The 18,125-nt window shown below is 36.8% G+C and overlaps 1 protein-coding gene across 2 annotated transcripts; it reads left to right on the top strand.

The window, feature by feature from the left end:
* Nucleotides 1-283: 283 nt before the first annotated feature.
* On the top strand, nucleotides 284-17,152 carry LOC129282566 (aqualysin-1-like). Of its 2 annotated transcripts, XM_064114987.1 has the most exons (10): nucleotides 284-458; nucleotides 2,182-2,294; nucleotides 2,816-2,938; nucleotides 5,574-5,697; nucleotides 8,326-8,435; nucleotides 9,637-9,775; nucleotides 10,313-10,497; nucleotides 12,088-12,259; nucleotides 13,623-13,741; nucleotides 14,918-17,152. In XM_064114987.1, exons 2-9 carry the CDS (start codon nucleotides 2,187-2,189, stop codon nucleotides 13,733-13,735), a joined length of 1,074 nt encoding a protein of 357 aa, XP_063971057.1. In that variant the 5' UTR covers nucleotides 284-458; nucleotides 2,182-2,186; the 3' UTR covers nucleotides 13,736-13,741; nucleotides 14,918-17,152. The 2 variants fall into 2 exon arrangements, with proteins under 2 accessions (XP_063971057.1, XP_063971058.1); XM_064114988.1 differs by lacking the exon at nucleotides 284-458 and having other exon boundaries at nucleotides 2,156-2,294.
* Nucleotides 17,153-18,125: the final 973 nt, after the last annotated feature.

Below are 18,125 nucleotides of genomic sequence, written 5' to 3'. Positions count from 1 at the left end.
CTGCAGTTTAGGCACTTACGGGTCATTGACTCGAAAGTCATTACTTTTGTTTGAATTTGGGAAGTTCTGAAATATAAACTCATATTTAATGAAATTAAAAGATGTTGCTTGTGCTGCAGTTTAGGAGCTTATCAGGTCGAGATAATGTTTATTGAAAATAAAAGATATTGCCTGTGGTGCAGTTTAGATTTTAATAAAACTCAAAAAGAAAGACAATAGAAATAAAAGATCTTGCTTACGTGCGTAGTTGTTTTATCACGAGGTTTCTTCGTCCTTTGCCCTCGTTGACGCATCACGCGCTTCTTGAGAAAGTTGCATCTGTTGCTCCAGGAAGACTTAAATACAGCTCATCCTGCCTAGCTCATCATCAGATCTGATTAGTGCTCAACTAGATCATCACTCTGAAGACCTCCAAAAGCTCTCTTCCAGATCAACACTGCTTTGACGTCCAGAACCTGGTGAGTTGAAGGCTTCTGATCATTCAGAGAGATAGTATTTTCATTCATGTATATATTTTTTTTTAAGTCAGAAAGGTTTCTTGTCATTAGTCTAGAAACGTCAACAGGCAGTCATAAGTTATGAAGATTTTATGTTGATGTGGGCGCGTCGTGGTATCGTGGTTCTGACACTTGTCTTTCAAACAGAGGGTCGTGGGTTCGAATCCTAGCCATGACGTGTTTTCCTTCAGCAAAAAAATTATCCACACTGTGCTGCACTCGATCCAGGTGAGGTGAATGGGCACCCGGCAGGATTAATTCCTTGAATGCTTGAGCGCCTAGGCAGCCCAGCTAAAGCTGGGGTAATAATAGCTGGGAGAATAGTTTTCGGAACTGAAGTGGCTACCCTTGGTAAATATACCTCTATTATTATCATTAGTCCCAAATGCATCTTTTCTGTTTGATGGTCTGCGCCAAACTAGAAGGGATAACTTGGGAAAGGACAAGACCGTCCTTCGGGAACACTGTTAACATGGTTAAGGTATTTCAACCAAGAATTGAGCGCTTTGATTGCAATGTACTTCATGGGACGGGGTAGATGTCCAGACACAAATGAAACTGTTTTTGTCCGTTTGAATTAAAAACAAAAATGTTAGTATAATATTTCAACACTGATTTAAAAAATCAAGAATATTGCTTGCATTGAGCTTTAAATATATTTTTCAATGTTGCATCGGTATAATTATGTATCCAACGGTAACTTTGGGGGTAGTGCATATAATTTACAAATGCACGTCTGCAGTTATATGCAATATATATATATATATATATATATATATATATATATATATATATATATATATATATATATATATATATATATATATATACTACTCGTTAAGGTCCATTAGATGAGGTCACCAACTCCTTGCTTCGTTTAACCTACTAGAATGCGCAGAAAGAATAAACATAAATTGCAACGTTCAAACAAATACCATTTCTTGCACACTTCGTCGAACGTGTGAAGATGTTTTTTAATCCAGAACACGTCATACCTTATCGAAACTACATGTGCTTTGAAATAAATCATACTTACCATTATGTCTGGGAAAATCTAATAAAATGCCTTTGCTTGATTGAAACTCATTTGACACTTATCAAGTAAAAGTATAAAAAATGTATTTCTAGAAAAAGATGCACCATGGAGTCTTTTGCATCTGCAACCGAGATAGACTTAAGAACACAGTAAATGTATTAAAAATGACCGTCCAATTACAAACAAGCTGAGAGACCTTTGTCGAAAATTGGGGAACCTGGACAGCAGTTTCGTCTTAAGACTTTCGGAGCTGACGAAAAATGGGCAAATATGTCTTTTGAATAGGACGAAACTGCTGTTTTGATTTACCAATTTTCGACAAAGACTTCGTGGTTGTGCCTTGGCATGAGGGGCACCTGAACAATTCATTTTTCAACGTTCTTAAATCCGTCGTGCTTGGGGGGGGGCGGCGAAAACTCCCTATTTACCAGCACAATAGGTAGACTTTGGCTCTCTGACTACCCTATGCCATTCATACGCATAGCTAGAAAGTTATTTTCATTGTTAGCACGCTTGGGCTGGTCCCATGATGGAATCTATCCAATCACTTGATAGGCATCTGTATAACCATTTTGCGTCATATCATATCAAATTTGTCTCTATTCTTGGTTCACTTAAGAGAAACGCTAAAATTTGTGTTTGTTTCAGACACGATGCATGTCTTCCTAGCCCTCATGTTTGTGGCTGCTGCCACGGCCGAGTTGGCCCCTCTGCTCGAGAACTCTGAGCCCATCCCAGGAAAGTACATCATCAAGCTCCGTGTAAGTATAACGTTTTCCGTAGCCAGTTATAATGGGTAATAATCAGAGACCCATTGAGCGTTGTAATCGGAAACATTTTGGGTTTTGGATTGAATTATATTGATGCATTTAAACTCAACTGTCCCCTTTAACTCTTCTGCTCCTGATGACAAAAATTAGTTCTACTTTCAATTTGAAGGATCACAGCAGGAACCTCGGAACGATTTTTGAAGAGGGCTCTGGTTTGTTTATAATTTGACAACGAAAATAGACAAGTTTTTACTTCTAAATGATGACAATTTTGGTCAAATTAACTTTACTATCAAAAAGTGTTTTTGATTTTATAAAAATCTGGTTTCGCTCCCAAATGATGTTGCTTTGCGTGAAAATTCTACATTATAGCATATCGACCTAATTTCCTTCTGGAGGTGCAGGGGTGCAAAGAGAATTTTGGGGTGCTTCAGCACCCTTGTTTCCCAGGGCAGTGGACTACAGTTAACACAAGAATCAATTCCAACTTTTAACAAACTACTTTATTACAGGACGATTTCAACATCGATGAAATTGCTTCTACCGTTCGTCTCTCTGGTGGAAAAGTAGGTAATCTTTTCAGACACGTCCTACACGGCTTCGCTGCCGAGCTCTCCGATGAGGTCCTCGACATTGTGAGTTATTTGTCTATTACAATGTCCATCTTTTTTTTCATTTCATTAACTTTTCAATGCAATCAGTTCCATCCAGACCGGGGGGGGGGGTTGTTTCACAACTATTTAAGTGTGAGTTTGAATCACACTTAAATTCTCTGTTGCGTGCGGTACAAAAGACATCACCGCATTGGTCAAATCATAGTACGATGACCCATGCTACCGCGGTATTACTGAATAGGATTGCACGTTACATACTGTGTACGTCGGCATCTACGTGTGATTGTAAATCACACTTTATTATTTGTGAAACACCCGCATGTGTAGTTCATTTTTTGTTGGTCTACCTTTACCATTTTATACCAAATTGGCAAGGCTCTGAAGTTTCCTTACGTGTCATTAAGCAATGCCTTAAGCTGAGAGAGTATACAATGTCCTCTTTTTACGACTTCAATTAAAAAATGATCATCCCTCACCAAAATAATTGCCAAACTTCCCCCTTAAATAATCGAGCAAGCAGGAGAAAGCCTCCGCTTAAACGTCATACTGCATCTCGACTTTCAAAGCAGGCGAGGAGGCATTGCTCGTTAAAACGTACTAATTGTTCACAATTTTGGGGCAAACGGGGCAGACTAAAGCCTCACCCCCCCCCCCGCGATTCACACCATCCAGGGGTTGGCGCCGGGATATATTTCGGAGGGGGGGTGCTGCAAAAACGACCTAAAGGTGACGTTATTTTTCTCATTTCATTATAAGGTAATATAGTGTTACGAAAATTTAGTTTTTAATTTGATTTCCTTTTCTTTTATTACAGGAAATAGATCATTAACAAAATCTTACATGTCTTGAAGAGTTAGATGTACAATCCAAGGTTATGATAGTCCTGTATAATATCCAGATAAAATCCAAGTTGGTTGGCGAAGATTCCTTAAATCAAAGTTCACAATGATGGCGATGATGAAATTGATGTTGAAGCTAGATGAATAACAAGAGTCACTGTAACGAATTGAAATGTCTGTGAAGACGATGTTGATGATGACAAACAGTCAATTTCAGATAATCCATGGGTTGAAAAGCGTTCATTAAAACAGATTGATGGATGAGAACTGAGAATTCCTCTCTCAAAGTAACTGCAAACAGTTCATTGGTGGTATGCAAATAATTCCACAGAAGATAAATGTTGTATTTATTCCAGTTGGAAATAAACTATGCTCTGACATAAAGTCTGGTGTAAAACTCTGAGTTCTGATCTGATGTGATGATGTCCTTGAAGAAACTGCCAGCTTATAATTATATAAATTTCTACTATTCTGGAAGCTTCTAGTATTGTCTTTAAAAAGAGCGTTATTCTTCTTTCCAGAATAGTCCAATTCTACAAGACTCTTGAATAACCTCAGTGACTTTAACAATGCAAACAATAAAGCTGATCATATTGTCCTTTTCACTGCAGGCAGGCTCTTATGTCTTTGTCTTTGGACATTCCAGAAATAACAAAGATTATTCTATGTCATTATAATAGGCATACATAACAAAGCTGAGACATTCTGGAATATTCTTCATCATTATATGCTATGAATATCCTTAGAGAGGAAATAACTAAATAAATGAATGTAATTGCTCTTACAATTCTTATACACAGCAAAAACTGTGGTGTTAACCGGTGTACATAGAGGACCACACCAGTTATTTTACACCGGTGTTAAATTGTTGGTGTGAGTTTTACACCTATAGGTGTTATTACAACACCCACGGTTGTTACATTTACACTCTTTGTTGTTATGTTCAATCTCTAGGGTGTTATTTTAACAACTCAGGGTATGGTCCTCTATTAACACCAATTGGTGTCAGTTTTAATACCACAGTTTTTACAGTGTATATAACACACCGTATACACACATAATTCTCTCCCAGATCCATGTGATTAGGAATGAAATTCTTTGGGTGATGAATCCATCCGCCACTCTTGATTTTCTTCCCAGTCATGCCAGTGCATGGAATTGATTGGGAAGTTGTATGGTACCTGTTGTAGTTCAAGGAAATGGGCTTAGATTTGTTACCGTTATCTATCGCTGATACAAACTGAATACTGTGCAGCAACGTATAACCTTTAATCGAGGCGAAGGCTGCAGCTTTTGCCTTTGTCGTTTATACGTTTCGCATAACGCCATCAGAGTAATAAAGGCAACTTAGGCAAAATCTGTGTAGCCTCCGTGTAGATTATAGTCTAAGCAATGTAGGACTTCCAATTAAGAATTGACACTTGTAGGACAACTTATTAAGCTTGAATTTGAGGAAAGGAGGAATATAGGGAAGAATTATATTACTTTATATTCCGATTTCGCCCTAACAAACACTTATTGAGTTACTATGAAAGTTCATTCGGACGAACACTTTAGGAAGGACAGAAATTAAAGGAAAATAGAGGAGTGAAAGAATCTGAGATCATAGTGCTAATACTAGGAACTGAGAACTGCATGTCGAAGAAACAATCGATATGACAACATCATGTAAAGAGGGAATGGTATCTTAAACAAGTTAGTTACATGTATATGGGATCAATTCACGCTTGATTGCCCGAGATTGGTCAGCTTATCTTGAATATACGATATCATGCAATATTTATCTCCGTTTTCCACCTCGAATATCTTTGACACAGGTTCGTGGACTCCGCGCCGTTGAGTACGTTGAACAGGACGGCGTCTATCGTACTCAGGTCACCTGGGGTCTAGACCGTATCGACCAAAGGAATCTCGCTCTTGACAATAACTATAGTCCAAGGGGTAATATATTTCTTTCGTTCGTTCTTTGAATTTGTTTTTGAATTCGTATATTTCTTTTTCAGCATTCTGAAATTGTTTTTTTGCTACGAGTGTCTGAAATTACATCCAAACTTTGAACACAATTATCTCAAAATCGTGCTTTGGAGACCAGTCGAGGTTTGTAACGGTTCGTAAAATCACTGAATTACTATATGTCAATTTGGTATAAAACAGTTGCAAATGATATGAAAAAAATAAGTCCCTGCTATGGGAATTAAAGAGAAGAAAAATTGTTTCACAGTATCTCACTTTTGAGTATAATGCATAATTTTGAGATTGAGCCGTGTTAAGTGCATGACTGTGAATGCAGCTAGAAAACACTTCTTTCATCGGAAAAGACGTAAACGTTGGTCCAGTGCATAGGAGAGTCACAACTTATGCACGTTAAAACCAAACACTATTCGTCTAAGAGTAGGGTATGTACTCCGTGTCTTTGCTCTTGCTGGTCCATGGGAAAATCTCAAGAGTGCGTTAATACACCAGGATTAAGTTAAAGGTCAAGTCCACCTCAGAAAATGTTGATTTGAATCAATAGAGAAAATCAGACATGCACAATGCTGAAAATTTCATCAAAATCGGATGTAATATAAGAAAGTTATGACATTTCAAAGTTTTCGCTTATTTTTACCAAAATAGTTATGTGAACGAGTCAGTTACATCCAAATGAGAGAGTCGATGATGTCATTTACTCACTATTTCTTTTGTTTTTTATTGTTTAAATTATGCAATATTTCAATTTTTACAAATTTGACGATTAGGACCTCCTTGCCTGAACCACAAAATGTTAAAATAATGGAATTCGACGTGTTCAGGGAGGAATGAAACTTCATTTCAAATGACAATGACGAGAAAATAAAAATATTTCATATTTCATATAATAAAATACCAAATAAATAGTGAGTGAGTGATGTCATCAGTTCCCTCATTTGCATACTTACCGAGATGTGCATATAACTGTTTTGTGAAATGAAGGAAACTTAAAAATGTCATAACTTTCTTATTTTACATCCGACTTTGATGAATTTTTCAGTGTTATGTTTGTTGAATTTTTTTCTTTTTATTCAAATCAAGTGATTGTTGGGGTGGACTTGTCTTTTGAATAAATCAAATAAAATAAAATAAATCAAATCAAAGTTGTAGCACGTTTCCGTGTTCCAGACGATGTAAAATATTACAAGCAACCATGATCCCGGTATTGCCATATTAATTTGTCTCCCATAGACTTTAGTAACACAGAAATATTTCCATGATGGTACTCTACACTAATATGATTATGAACTAATGATACACTCTTGAAAATGTTGGGCAACACACCGTCCACACAAAAATTCGTTAAAACTTAATATCCAAATCTGGGCAGTTTTAAACTAATAATGTGTGCTTTGGGTGAAAACTACAACACGGTATTGGTTGAAAACTACCCAGAGTTGGATATATTTTTTAACCAATTGTTATGTGGACAATATGTTGCCCAACATCTTAAGGGTATAATATAATTCTTTTTGAAAGTTTCACGCTTCTCAAACGGTTTTTATCGATCTTGACACACAGCTAAAGTATAGGAGACGTTGATGCTTTTTCCGTTCGTAGACAAGAGGATTTACCGAAACCACAGACTCACGTGTCGTGGTCTAGTGTTAAAATGCATTGGCGTTCATATAGCCAAAAGGCTCAGGTTCGATTCCCGGCGGAGACATTTCTCAGCCTTGAGAAAAAAATCAAAATGGTAAAATTAGCCCTGAGGGAACATGAGCACAAACTCTATTTTTTAAAAAATTGTTATCATTGTTCCTTTCTAATCGGTGGCATTTTTTTTTTCATTTTGTAATGTGAGTATAGAAGAATGGTAGGCTTAGCTTTGACAAAGGTTCCCAAGACCTCTCTCTCCATCTGGACATTTCCCTCTCTCTCTCTCTCTCCCTCTCTCTCTTTCTCTCTCTCTCTCTATCTCTTTGTGGGGATGTTTCTGTCGGGATGCAAAACCTGCCGAAACCCTGCCTGCAACTTTACCACTAGACCACAGAGACAAGTTCGTGGCTCTTTTGAAACTGGTATTGACTGTCGGATATACCACAGACCGACAAAGACATGACATAAGCCAACGTGTCCAAGCTGGGCCTAAGCGTATAGAAACGACTCCGGTCAGTTACTTTTCGGCTTCATCAGTAGAAGGAAGAACGCTCTTGGGAACCTTGATTAAAAGCTCCGCCCATCAGGATTGTTCTCTATTTACATTTTTCATTGTACATGATAATGAAACTTATACAGATATAAAAATAGGTGCCTCCAGCAAGGTAGAGAAAAGATGTGATAAAGAAGATACCTCTTAGATGATCACGAAAACTGGAAAAGGTCATGAACCATGAAGAAAGACAAAAACAAAGAGTAAACAAGCGGTACCATCTTTACATCGTCTTGCCCCCCCCCCCCCACCATTCAGATTACCGTTATCCCAATTTTGGTGATAATCACGATATGATCGATGGTCGTGATTACATTGATGATGATGACCGGTACGTGATGGCGGCAATGACGACGACGACGATGATGATGAATGTAATGAATATTATTTTTCTCTCTCAACCACAGGCACCGGAAGCGGATATACTGTGTGGGTAATCGATACCGGCGTCAGTGATACCCACTACAACTTTGGTGGTCGTGCTTCCCAAGTGGTAAACTACGCAGGTGGTTCAAATGTAAGTACTTCAGTCATCAAATAATGGAAAGTCTTTGCTTAGCGACATACCGGAATTCAAGAAGAGACAAAACTGTCCGTCAAATGACAATGAACACCTGGGAAGCCTTTGTCGAAAATTGGTGATCCGGAACGGCGGTTTTGTCCTGCACTATACAGAGCTGGAAAAAATTGCTGAATCGCAAGAACTTAAACGCTGTTTTGATTTACAATTTTCGGCAATAGCCTCTCTTTTGTTCTTTGTCATGAAGGGGATTTGATAATACATTTTCTCTGTTCTAAAATCCTCCGTACGTCGACGAGCGAATACTCCCTAATGTCTTTTGAGAAATAATGTAGAACTGTAGGCCTATACTTAATATTCGAGAGAATTTTAAGCTGTTCTTCGTGCTGTTAACACCAAAGCATTTTATTGCCAAGCGAGGATTTCCTTTAAACTACATGTATATAATTTGCTGTCATTGTATTTTATGTATACATGTTGCATTATAATATAGATATTAACAATTCAGAGTGAGACGAGTAGAATGAATTTGGCTACTTTTAGATCGCAATCCCTTTTAGATAGCATGTGATGTTTCATAAAAAAAACTTTGTTATTTGCATCAGATTGTTTTTTAATACCTGTTAGATATTACCCTTTTTGTCAAGTGCCTCTCTAATAACCCGAATTTTACACAAAATTAATGGCAGTAAAAAAAACTGTGTTCCAAGTTTCGAACGTGAATAACCGTTTATAATTGACGAAATAACAAAGGCAATATGTAGTCACACGAATCAACCATAAACGAATAATTTTGAAATTGTCTTGCTTTAAATAAGGGTTTACACAGACTTCATATCCAAGATTTAGTTCCTTCAAGAAACTAAAACAATGTTACATGTATTTGAATATGTAAAGTACAATTCCCAGTGGAAAATGCTGAAAATTTCTTTAAAAACTCATACCAATATATGAAGTTATCGGATTTTCAATTTCATAATAATGCGTGCCGAAATGGATAGAAAATAGGTGGACCGACGATGTCATGTCCCCACGTTCCTTTTCTTTAATAGTTTACCGCAAGAAATCAAATTTATTTCATATTTCTTTTTTTTATTTTTTATTTATTTATTTGCCACTCGTGGGATGGAACACATTATCAGCAAATACTGTTTTTCGTAGTGTGTAAAAAGGGCTTTTAATTTTCTTGATTTTACAGTCGGATTGTAACGGACATGGAACCCACTGCGCTGGGACAGTTGGCTCCAATACCTATGGTGTCGCGACGGGTGTAACTATCAAGGGAGTCAAAGTCTTAAACTGTTTTGGATCGGGTACCAACAGCGGTGTTATCTCAGGTAAGCTATGCTGAATTACATGCAAAGTGTTGACGACAAAAGATTTGTGATGTGATAGTAATACACCAATACAATACCTTAATTTGTTTAATCCAATACATCGCAATCCAAGACATATTATACAACTAATGCATGCACAATAAAGTTGCTCAATTCGATAATAATTGCCCGGAATATATATATATATATATAGACATTATGTTACCCAACATTTTAAGTGTGTATAACTACATCAGGGAGCTCCATGATTACACAACATTTTAAATTGCATTTGGCAAGAGTCATCATCAAAGTATCAAGATCTAGCTTTGCTAAATGAACTCGTACCTTTTCATCAATAAAAAAGTCATCTACATGTACTACAATCTCTGGACAAAGCAAGGCTTTGGTAATGCTGTTTGGGGTGTGTTCAAATTAGTTTGTTTATCAGAGCAAACGAATGTAATATTGAGATCAGTCTCCCCCCCCCCTTCCAAACAACTTTATCAGTTTTCCCCATGACACGAATTTAAGCGTTAGAACGTTTTTGTCACCCAGGGGTGGATTATGTAAGGTACTATAGCGGAAACTATGACATTGCTTCAATGTCGCTGGGAGGAGGGATCTCAACAGCTTTAGACACTGCTGTCGGGAATCTTATTTCTTCTGGGGTTCCAACCGCCGTGGCTGCTGGTAATGATGATGCCAATGCCTGCCTCTATTCTCCTGCACGTGTTTCGACGGTAAGTTCAACCAATCCAAGACCTAGGAGCGAACATGGAATACAAGCGTATGACCCTTGCAATGTTCTTATTTTTTTTCCTACGAATATACCCCCATGTAGAAATCAGAACCCTCAATTCATTTTCTTTGCTTGCTGGAATGATTATGGTCGGAAACAAATTCTTGAAAGGGGGCTAATTTCTGTACCTATGCACTCCTCATTCCATTTAAAAGGGAATCCAACTCATTGGATTTTTGAGAGGGGTGAAAAATATCAGAATCATGGAATTTTTGAAGAAATCAGACAGGCAATAAAAAACTTATGGCTGTTTCAAAATTTTGATCCATAAGACTATGTCCATTTGGAGTTAGCAACTGTGTAGATTATGACATGTGGTAGGAATCTTTACTTGATTATCAGGGATTTGTGATTTTATCCCGAGTACTAAATCTCTTGGGGCGCAGTGATCAAAATATAACCAGGTAGCATATTGCATAATGTCCTCATGAAAAATATAATTTGAAGTAAAACCATTTTTGATTTTAGACATTTTATGTATTGGAGAAAAAGGAAGCATTGTTCTTACCTTCTGACATTATGATATCTTGATTTTAAAAGTCTGAAGCCAATTTGAAGTCCCCATGGGTAGGCCTGGTCTATTTCTACAACTTTTAACAACTCAAAACTCTCTTATTGTTTGTCCGTTATTGTTCAGTCTTTCAACTATCTCCTCTTCCCTTGAAAACATTCTTTTATTTGGATCGGATTCCCCTGTTAACAGGTACACACTTAAAATAGTTGGGCAAGAATATGCCAAACTTTTAACCTACCTTGGCAACATACTGTCTACACAATTGGTTAAAATCTGTCCAAATTGGGTAATACAAACTAATAATTGGGTAAAAAAATTGCTCAATTGGATAATACTTGAGTACACACATATATATATATATATATATATATATATATAATAAGACATCAGAAATGCGAAACAAATTCACGAGTAATGCAGTTTTTGAAGTGCCAACAATTAAGTTCTTTTATTCACTCTTATATTCACTTTTTTATATATATATATATGTATATATATATATATATTTATCAACATACATTACCCAACACAGTGGACAGTATGTTGCCCAACATTTTAATTGTGTATATGCAGTTACCATGTCTACACTCATACCATTGGTTATTCCGAAATGAAAGAAAGGCTATCGAAACATAAATGCGTCATCGACGAATCATGATTAGTATTTGCAACAAAACGTAATGTAGTTTGTTATTCGCTTCGATTTTCTCGAATGCAATGTACATATATATATATATATATATATATATATACATGTATATCAAACAAATTAACGTTAGCACAGCTATTACTCTGAATTGTCAAGATGTTAACAGGCAAGTGTTCGAAAAGAGGAAAGTTTCACTTTGTTGATGGCTCGCTCTTGTTTCTGATCAAAAGAAGTTGAAGCGTAGCTCACTTTGCCATTGTGCACAATTTAATTGTTTCTAGATGCTCTGAGCCTTAGTATACATGTTATGTATATTGCCATCTTCGTTTTAAATTGGAGTGATTTTTGGGGGGAATTCAAAATTTCAGGCAATCACAGTTGGAGCTACAGATGGTAGCGACTATCGTTCCTATTTCTCCAACTACGGCAGCTGCGTAGACATCTTTGCTCCAGGTTCTTCTATCACGTCTACTTGGCATACGTCTAATACAGCAACCAATACCATCAGTGGAACTTCGATGGCCTGTCCTCATGTTGCTGGTAAGCCCCACGTTTTTCCATTATAGTCAGACTGCAGATCCTAATGCTGATGAGCAAATGGAGCAAGATTTATCAAAATCCTATCGTGGATAAATTCAGCTCCCTGCAAATTCTCGTAAATTGTGAGACTTTCTTTCTCAAAAATTATACCTTCAGGAAAATGGTTTATTCTTGCCCAAAATAAAGAGTAAATGTCACTCTCTTATCTTGGTTATTTCTTTTGAATAAAATATTTTGATAAATAAGAAAATTTCAGGTCGAAAAAATAGCTTAAACAGAATTTTCTTCCCCTGTTTTCTCTTGAAAATTGTGTAAAACTTTTTGTTTTGGGCACAAGTACTATTCATATCAACAGAAAGGTCATACTCTGTACTTTCTTACAGTATCTTGGTACATGTATTTGGCACTTTTTAGATGGGTCAGAAGCAAGCTTTTTCTATCAAGATACAAAACGAGATTTTTTAAATTTTTGAGTAGCATAAAATCCAGAGATCTGACTGGCTGAATAATGTTTACAAAACAAAACTCATGGGTAATTTGAAGAGATTACCACGTGGTGAGTGTGACCTTGGAGAGCCACCGTTAGGATTTGGGTTGGTGTGTGGTCTCAATGACCAATCAGCGCGCAGTATTAGTGTTATTAAGCTGCTAAATGTATCAAACATTTTCCTTTTGTGATTGGTTGAGTTTCAGGTGATTAGGGGGTTTGGAACTAGTTTAAAATATTGCATGATTGACATTACATGATGTACTATTTTGACAATGACATTACTTTTGTGAAGGCATTTTCAAATTTTCCAAATAGGTCTTACTATTTGGGAAATGACTTTACAGTCTGAAAGTAGTGATAAATACTAATACGACTAGTAGCAGCAGCAGCAGCAGTAGTAGGAGTAGTAATAGTAGTAGTAGTAGTAGTAGTAGTAGTAGTAGTAGTAGTAGTAGTAGTAGAAGTAGTAGTAGAAGTAGTAGTAGTAGTAGTAGTAGTACTTACTACTACTACTACTACTTCTACTACTACTTCTACTACTAACACTACTACTACTACTACTACTACTACTACTACTACTACTACTACTAACACTACTACTACTACTACTACTACTACTACTACTAACACTACTACTACTACTACTACTACTACTAACACTACTACTACTACTACTACTACTTCTATACTTATGGCAATATGAATAATAACAACATCAATTTACGGTAACAATGATAAGAATATCTTTGGTAAGCACCTAAATTACGAATGCTTACTGTATTCTGTGTTCGACCAGCAATTAGAAAATATATTCATATCTGGATGATTCATTCATGATTTATTCATTGACTTTTCTTCACTCAAAATTTATAGGTGCCATCGCCCTCTACAGCAAAAGCACTTCTGTTATGCTTACTAATGCTTCTTCCGGTAAGATTAGTGATGTAGGAACTAATAGCCCTAATAAACTTCTCTACGTCGGATAATGAGTGGTGAGTATAATTCCCTCTGTTCCTTTTCAAAACCTTTGGGAACATTCAAGCAAGTTACAAGGCATATTCCTCCTTTTTTCAGGCTACACTTAGGCCCATAGCCCCTGGCTAGAGAGTGACCACACCCGTTCGTGCTACGCACTGGCACTGAGCACTTTTAGAAATGTACGTCCACATAGCAAACTGGTACGAGATGACGTCATTTTTTGGCGTTCCATCTGCCTCAGGTCCTCACACACGTCCACTATCAGAATCGAGAACCTCGCCACATCCATTTTGCGGTTCTCCTAAATCATAGTGGACGTGTACGTGAGTGACGTCATTTTGACCGTTCAAGCCCAGCATGAAGATCAACCTTTCCCTTTTAAAACACAGTTTTCAGTGACTTTTCACAAAATTAATGTAAGTTGTACGATGCATTATGTTTATCATATTTGAAATTGCTTTCTGACCTCCAAAATTTATATCGATATATATCCTAACTCGAGTAAAAAGGAATCAAAGCAAGTGAAAGGGCACGTGTGCACAAGTTGCACTTTCGCATCACCCGACCGGGTCGCCAGGCGATGGTACGCCAGATTATCGCGCTGTTTCACGTGGACGTACGTACACGTACAAGTCGAGTGAAATCTAAAGTATTCGCAATTGTAGTGAACAAGGGCAGACGACGACGTTGACTCAAACGATCAGACGACTGCTACGTCGTTCTCGTTCACTGCTCCTAAAACTCTCCATTATTGGGGTGGGGATTTTTTTTTAATAGTTGTCCAGCTGAAGTAGACTAATGCACTTCATTTGTTTTTTTTCTATAAAAAAACAGGTGGGTGTTTCATAAAGCTGTTCGTAAAGTTACGAACGACTTTACGCACGACTGGAACATGTTCTTAGGTCATAACTCAATTACATATGGATATCACATAGCACAAGAAAGGATCACCAGTCGTGCGTAAAGTCGTTCGTATCTTACGAACAGCTTTATGAAACACCCACCTGGATGGAGAGTGGTCAAGTAGAGATTGATGTCTTGCCTGATGATGTTCATTCTCTGTTCATTCATTATGAAGTTCCAATTATACCCATGACCCCATAATTGGAATTCATGTTTTAACCGATGCGTACACGTCGGCCTATATGATTTAAAGTTTAAAATTTTGTGTCCATGTGTTTTGTTTTCAGGTGGCGGCCCGCTCCAAGCAGCAACGAAGCAGAGTTATGAAACATAAAAATTAAAACAACAAATTAAACTGTTCAATTTTCTTTGAAAATGAGCATCTGCGTGTATCACTTATCCTGAAATTAATAAATGACACGGTAAAAATAAACATGAAATTACTTTTATTACAAAAAGCTTCTTCCTGCACATGTTGCAATAGGTGGAATTCCAAATCGATATTAATGTAAACGTGGGATAACTGTGGTGTATAGGCTTTTTTAAGCCATGTAAGAATACGGGGGGGGGGGTCTTTCTTTTCCGGAACAAGCACTGTTATCGTGCAGTAAAGGCCATATCCTTTGATTATTTTCTTTTTGAGAAATTACTAAACAACGCAACTAAATAAGATATAACGGGATCATAATTAATGATTGATAACATTCCAAATCATCTATCAGTCATGGCGATACTTTTAATTCTAGATGTATTTCTCACTGTATATCGGTTGAGCAAACATCGTGAGGATTCCTTCTTCATGAGAGAGTTGTAACAACATTATAGATAACAAGATCCATTGGTATTTATTGCCATAAAGAAGATGATTCTGGTCTTATATACAAAGAGATACTATGTGATTGGCATGTCTTCTACGAGAATGTTCACGATGCAATACGCCTTTCACACTGAAGTTATCTTCAACATCACCAAGTTAGCCCTCCAAAGTTAAAAGACATTGCATTATCATTTATCGACCATAACCGAAATGTATTATCGAATCTTTAGCGAATAAAATCCAAATTGAACTGCATTACTCATTGTAGTATCTCGTTTATTTTTGTATTATAAAAATCTTATGTCCTGGAATTATGGGTATTGCTTACATAACATATTACCATCTTAAAGTACCTATGTAACACAAATCGAAGTTATTTCCCATCGGTGCACACGTTGCCATTTAAGTATCCAAATATGAATTTATAGATATATATTTTTAAAGACATATTGAAAGAATATTTTTTCAACTTTCTGAGCTCCATCATAAAAAGAGGTATATCCGGGGGGCGTTTCATGAAAGGACATTTTATTCGACAAGTACCAGTTTATCCGACAGTTACCATAGGAACAGTGCCTCTCATCCAATCAGAATCAAGGAAAGATGTGAGATCTGACAACTTGTCGGATGAAAATATTGATGAAACGCTCCCCAGGTCTCATTTTGGCACAATATTCAGTTAGAGTTTTTGAACGGGTGATTTTCGCTGATGACCGAAAGATGATGTCACAGGAAATCCTAGCTGTCTTTCTAAGGGATGGAGCTTTCCAAGTTGGAAATTAAAAAAAATATATATCTTAACGTTTATTGAGAAATCAACGCAAGATATCTGGAACTTTAAATAGCAACAAATCACTTTTAATCTTCAATATACGCCAATAGGAATCAACTTGAATGTGGATTGCAGATTGCATCTCATTAGATATGCCCATATCCTTTGCAGGTAGACGAGTATTTATAATCATGATAATATCCAGCTTTAGATTTGCAACACAATCTCGGTTTTATGTTGTAGAACATCAATTACTTTGAAAGAACCAATAAATTAAGAATATGATGAAATTCGATAAAGGAGAGAAAGAGATAAGTATAAAGGGAATTTGCGCAACTACTTTGCATACGCTTTCTGGAACGTAGAGAGCCTTCATGACCAAGCAGTCTTTGTCGAAAATCTGTGAATCAAAACATAGTGTCGTCTGCATGGGACTCTGGACAAACGTTGAATTGCCAATTCGTCCACTCACCACAAGTCATGGTCTACTTTCATTTAGTCTAATGCCATAACGTTCATTAACATTTCGTCTAACAACCAATTGGTCCAATTACCATTGGTCCAATCATCGCTTCGTTTAATCACCAGTTCGTCTATTACCATTTCGTCTAGTTGGTCAAATCCCCATTTTCTTTTCCTTCAATTTGCACAATTAACACTTTTAGCTTAATTAGACCAAATGGTATATGGACCAACTTGTTATTAGATGGAATGGCTTTAGACTAAATGACAGAAGAAAATTTGGTGAGTGGACGAACTGATGGTAGAGTAAACCAAATTAAACTAGATGAGTTTGCAATTGGACGAATTGGCATTACACTAATTGGAAATAGACCGGACAAACGGCATATTATTTGCAATGTTTCGTCAGCTCTCAACCTTAAAAATTATAAAATGATCTCCCGGTTCATCAATTTTCGACAAAAACCTTTGAGCTGTTCATTGTGATTTGATGGGCATTTTCAATGCATTCAATATGTTCTAGAATCCGTTCCCGTTGCAATAGCGGAAACTCGCTATTGAGGAGATTAAGTGAGACTAATCATGAAAGCGAGAGAAAGAGACGGGGAAGAAGAAAGAAGACAATGAGGAAGCGCGATAAAGAAGGAGAGACGAGCGGAGGAAAAGGGGAACTGATGAATAAAGAAAATGAGCGAGAATGACAGAGAAATATAGTTATAATGGAAGCAAGAATGGAAATCGATAAAAGAGGGGGTTCCATGACATTTGCTCCGGCGATGATTGCTCCGAATGACAATCTGCATGTGAAGCCAAGCATAAACCTAGTCTCAAAAACTAAATAAACCCTAATCCTTATCCGCATTATTCTGAACCAAAAACTATATTACAATCCTAACTCTAACCCCATACCCTCCGATATTAAAGGGGAATGAAACCTTTGGAACAAGTAGGCTTGTGTCGAAACAGAAAAATCAAAGAATAAGAACAAAGAAAGTTTGAGAAAAATCGGACAATTAATTAGAAAGTTATGAGCATTTGAATATTGCAATCACTATTGCTATGGAGATCCTCCCATTGGCAATGCAACAAGGATGTGTGATGTCACGTGCGAACAACTTCCCCTTTGATGGACTATAAAATACCCACAAAATGTATCTTTTTGCTTTTTCTTATGGTGATACAAACTCTGTATCCATGATGTATTCTTTAAAAATCTGAATTACATGCCCTCCTATATTGAAAGAATATATGCTCTTCTGATAGATGTGAAAAAGGCAGTTTAAGTGAAACATACACTAAAGTAATGGGGAGAGTTGTTCACAAGTGACATCACACATCTTTGTCGCATTGCCAATATAAAGATCTCCATAGCATTCATGGCATTAGTGATCGCAATATTCATATGCTCATAACTTTCTCATTATTTGTCCGATTTTTCTCAAAC

The sequence above is a fragment of the Lytechinus pictus genome, unplaced genomic scaffold, assembly GCF_037042905.1.
Source record: "Lytechinus pictus isolate F3 Inbred unplaced genomic scaffold, Lp3.0 scaffold_20, whole genome shotgun sequence".
Lineage (NCBI taxonomy): Eukaryota > Metazoa > Echinodermata > Echinoidea > Temnopleuroida > Toxopneustidae > Lytechinus > Lytechinus pictus.
This window is presented reverse-complemented; position numbering and strand designations above follow the sequence as displayed.

Excerpts from the sequence above, each read along its gene's own strand:
- LOC129282566 (XM_064114987.1), top strand. The coding sequence starts at position 2,187 with ATGCATGTCTTCCTAGCCCTCATGTTTGTGGCTGCTGCCACGGCCGAG. Across the intron at positions 5,698-8,325 it reads CAATAACTATAGTCCAAGGG|GCACCGGAAGCGGATATACT; the intron begins GTAATATATTTC and ends TCTCAACCACAG. Across the intron at positions 8,436-9,636 it reads ACTACGCAGGTGGTTCAAAT|TCGGATTGTAACGGACATGG; the intron begins GTAAGTACTTCA and ends TTGATTTTACAG.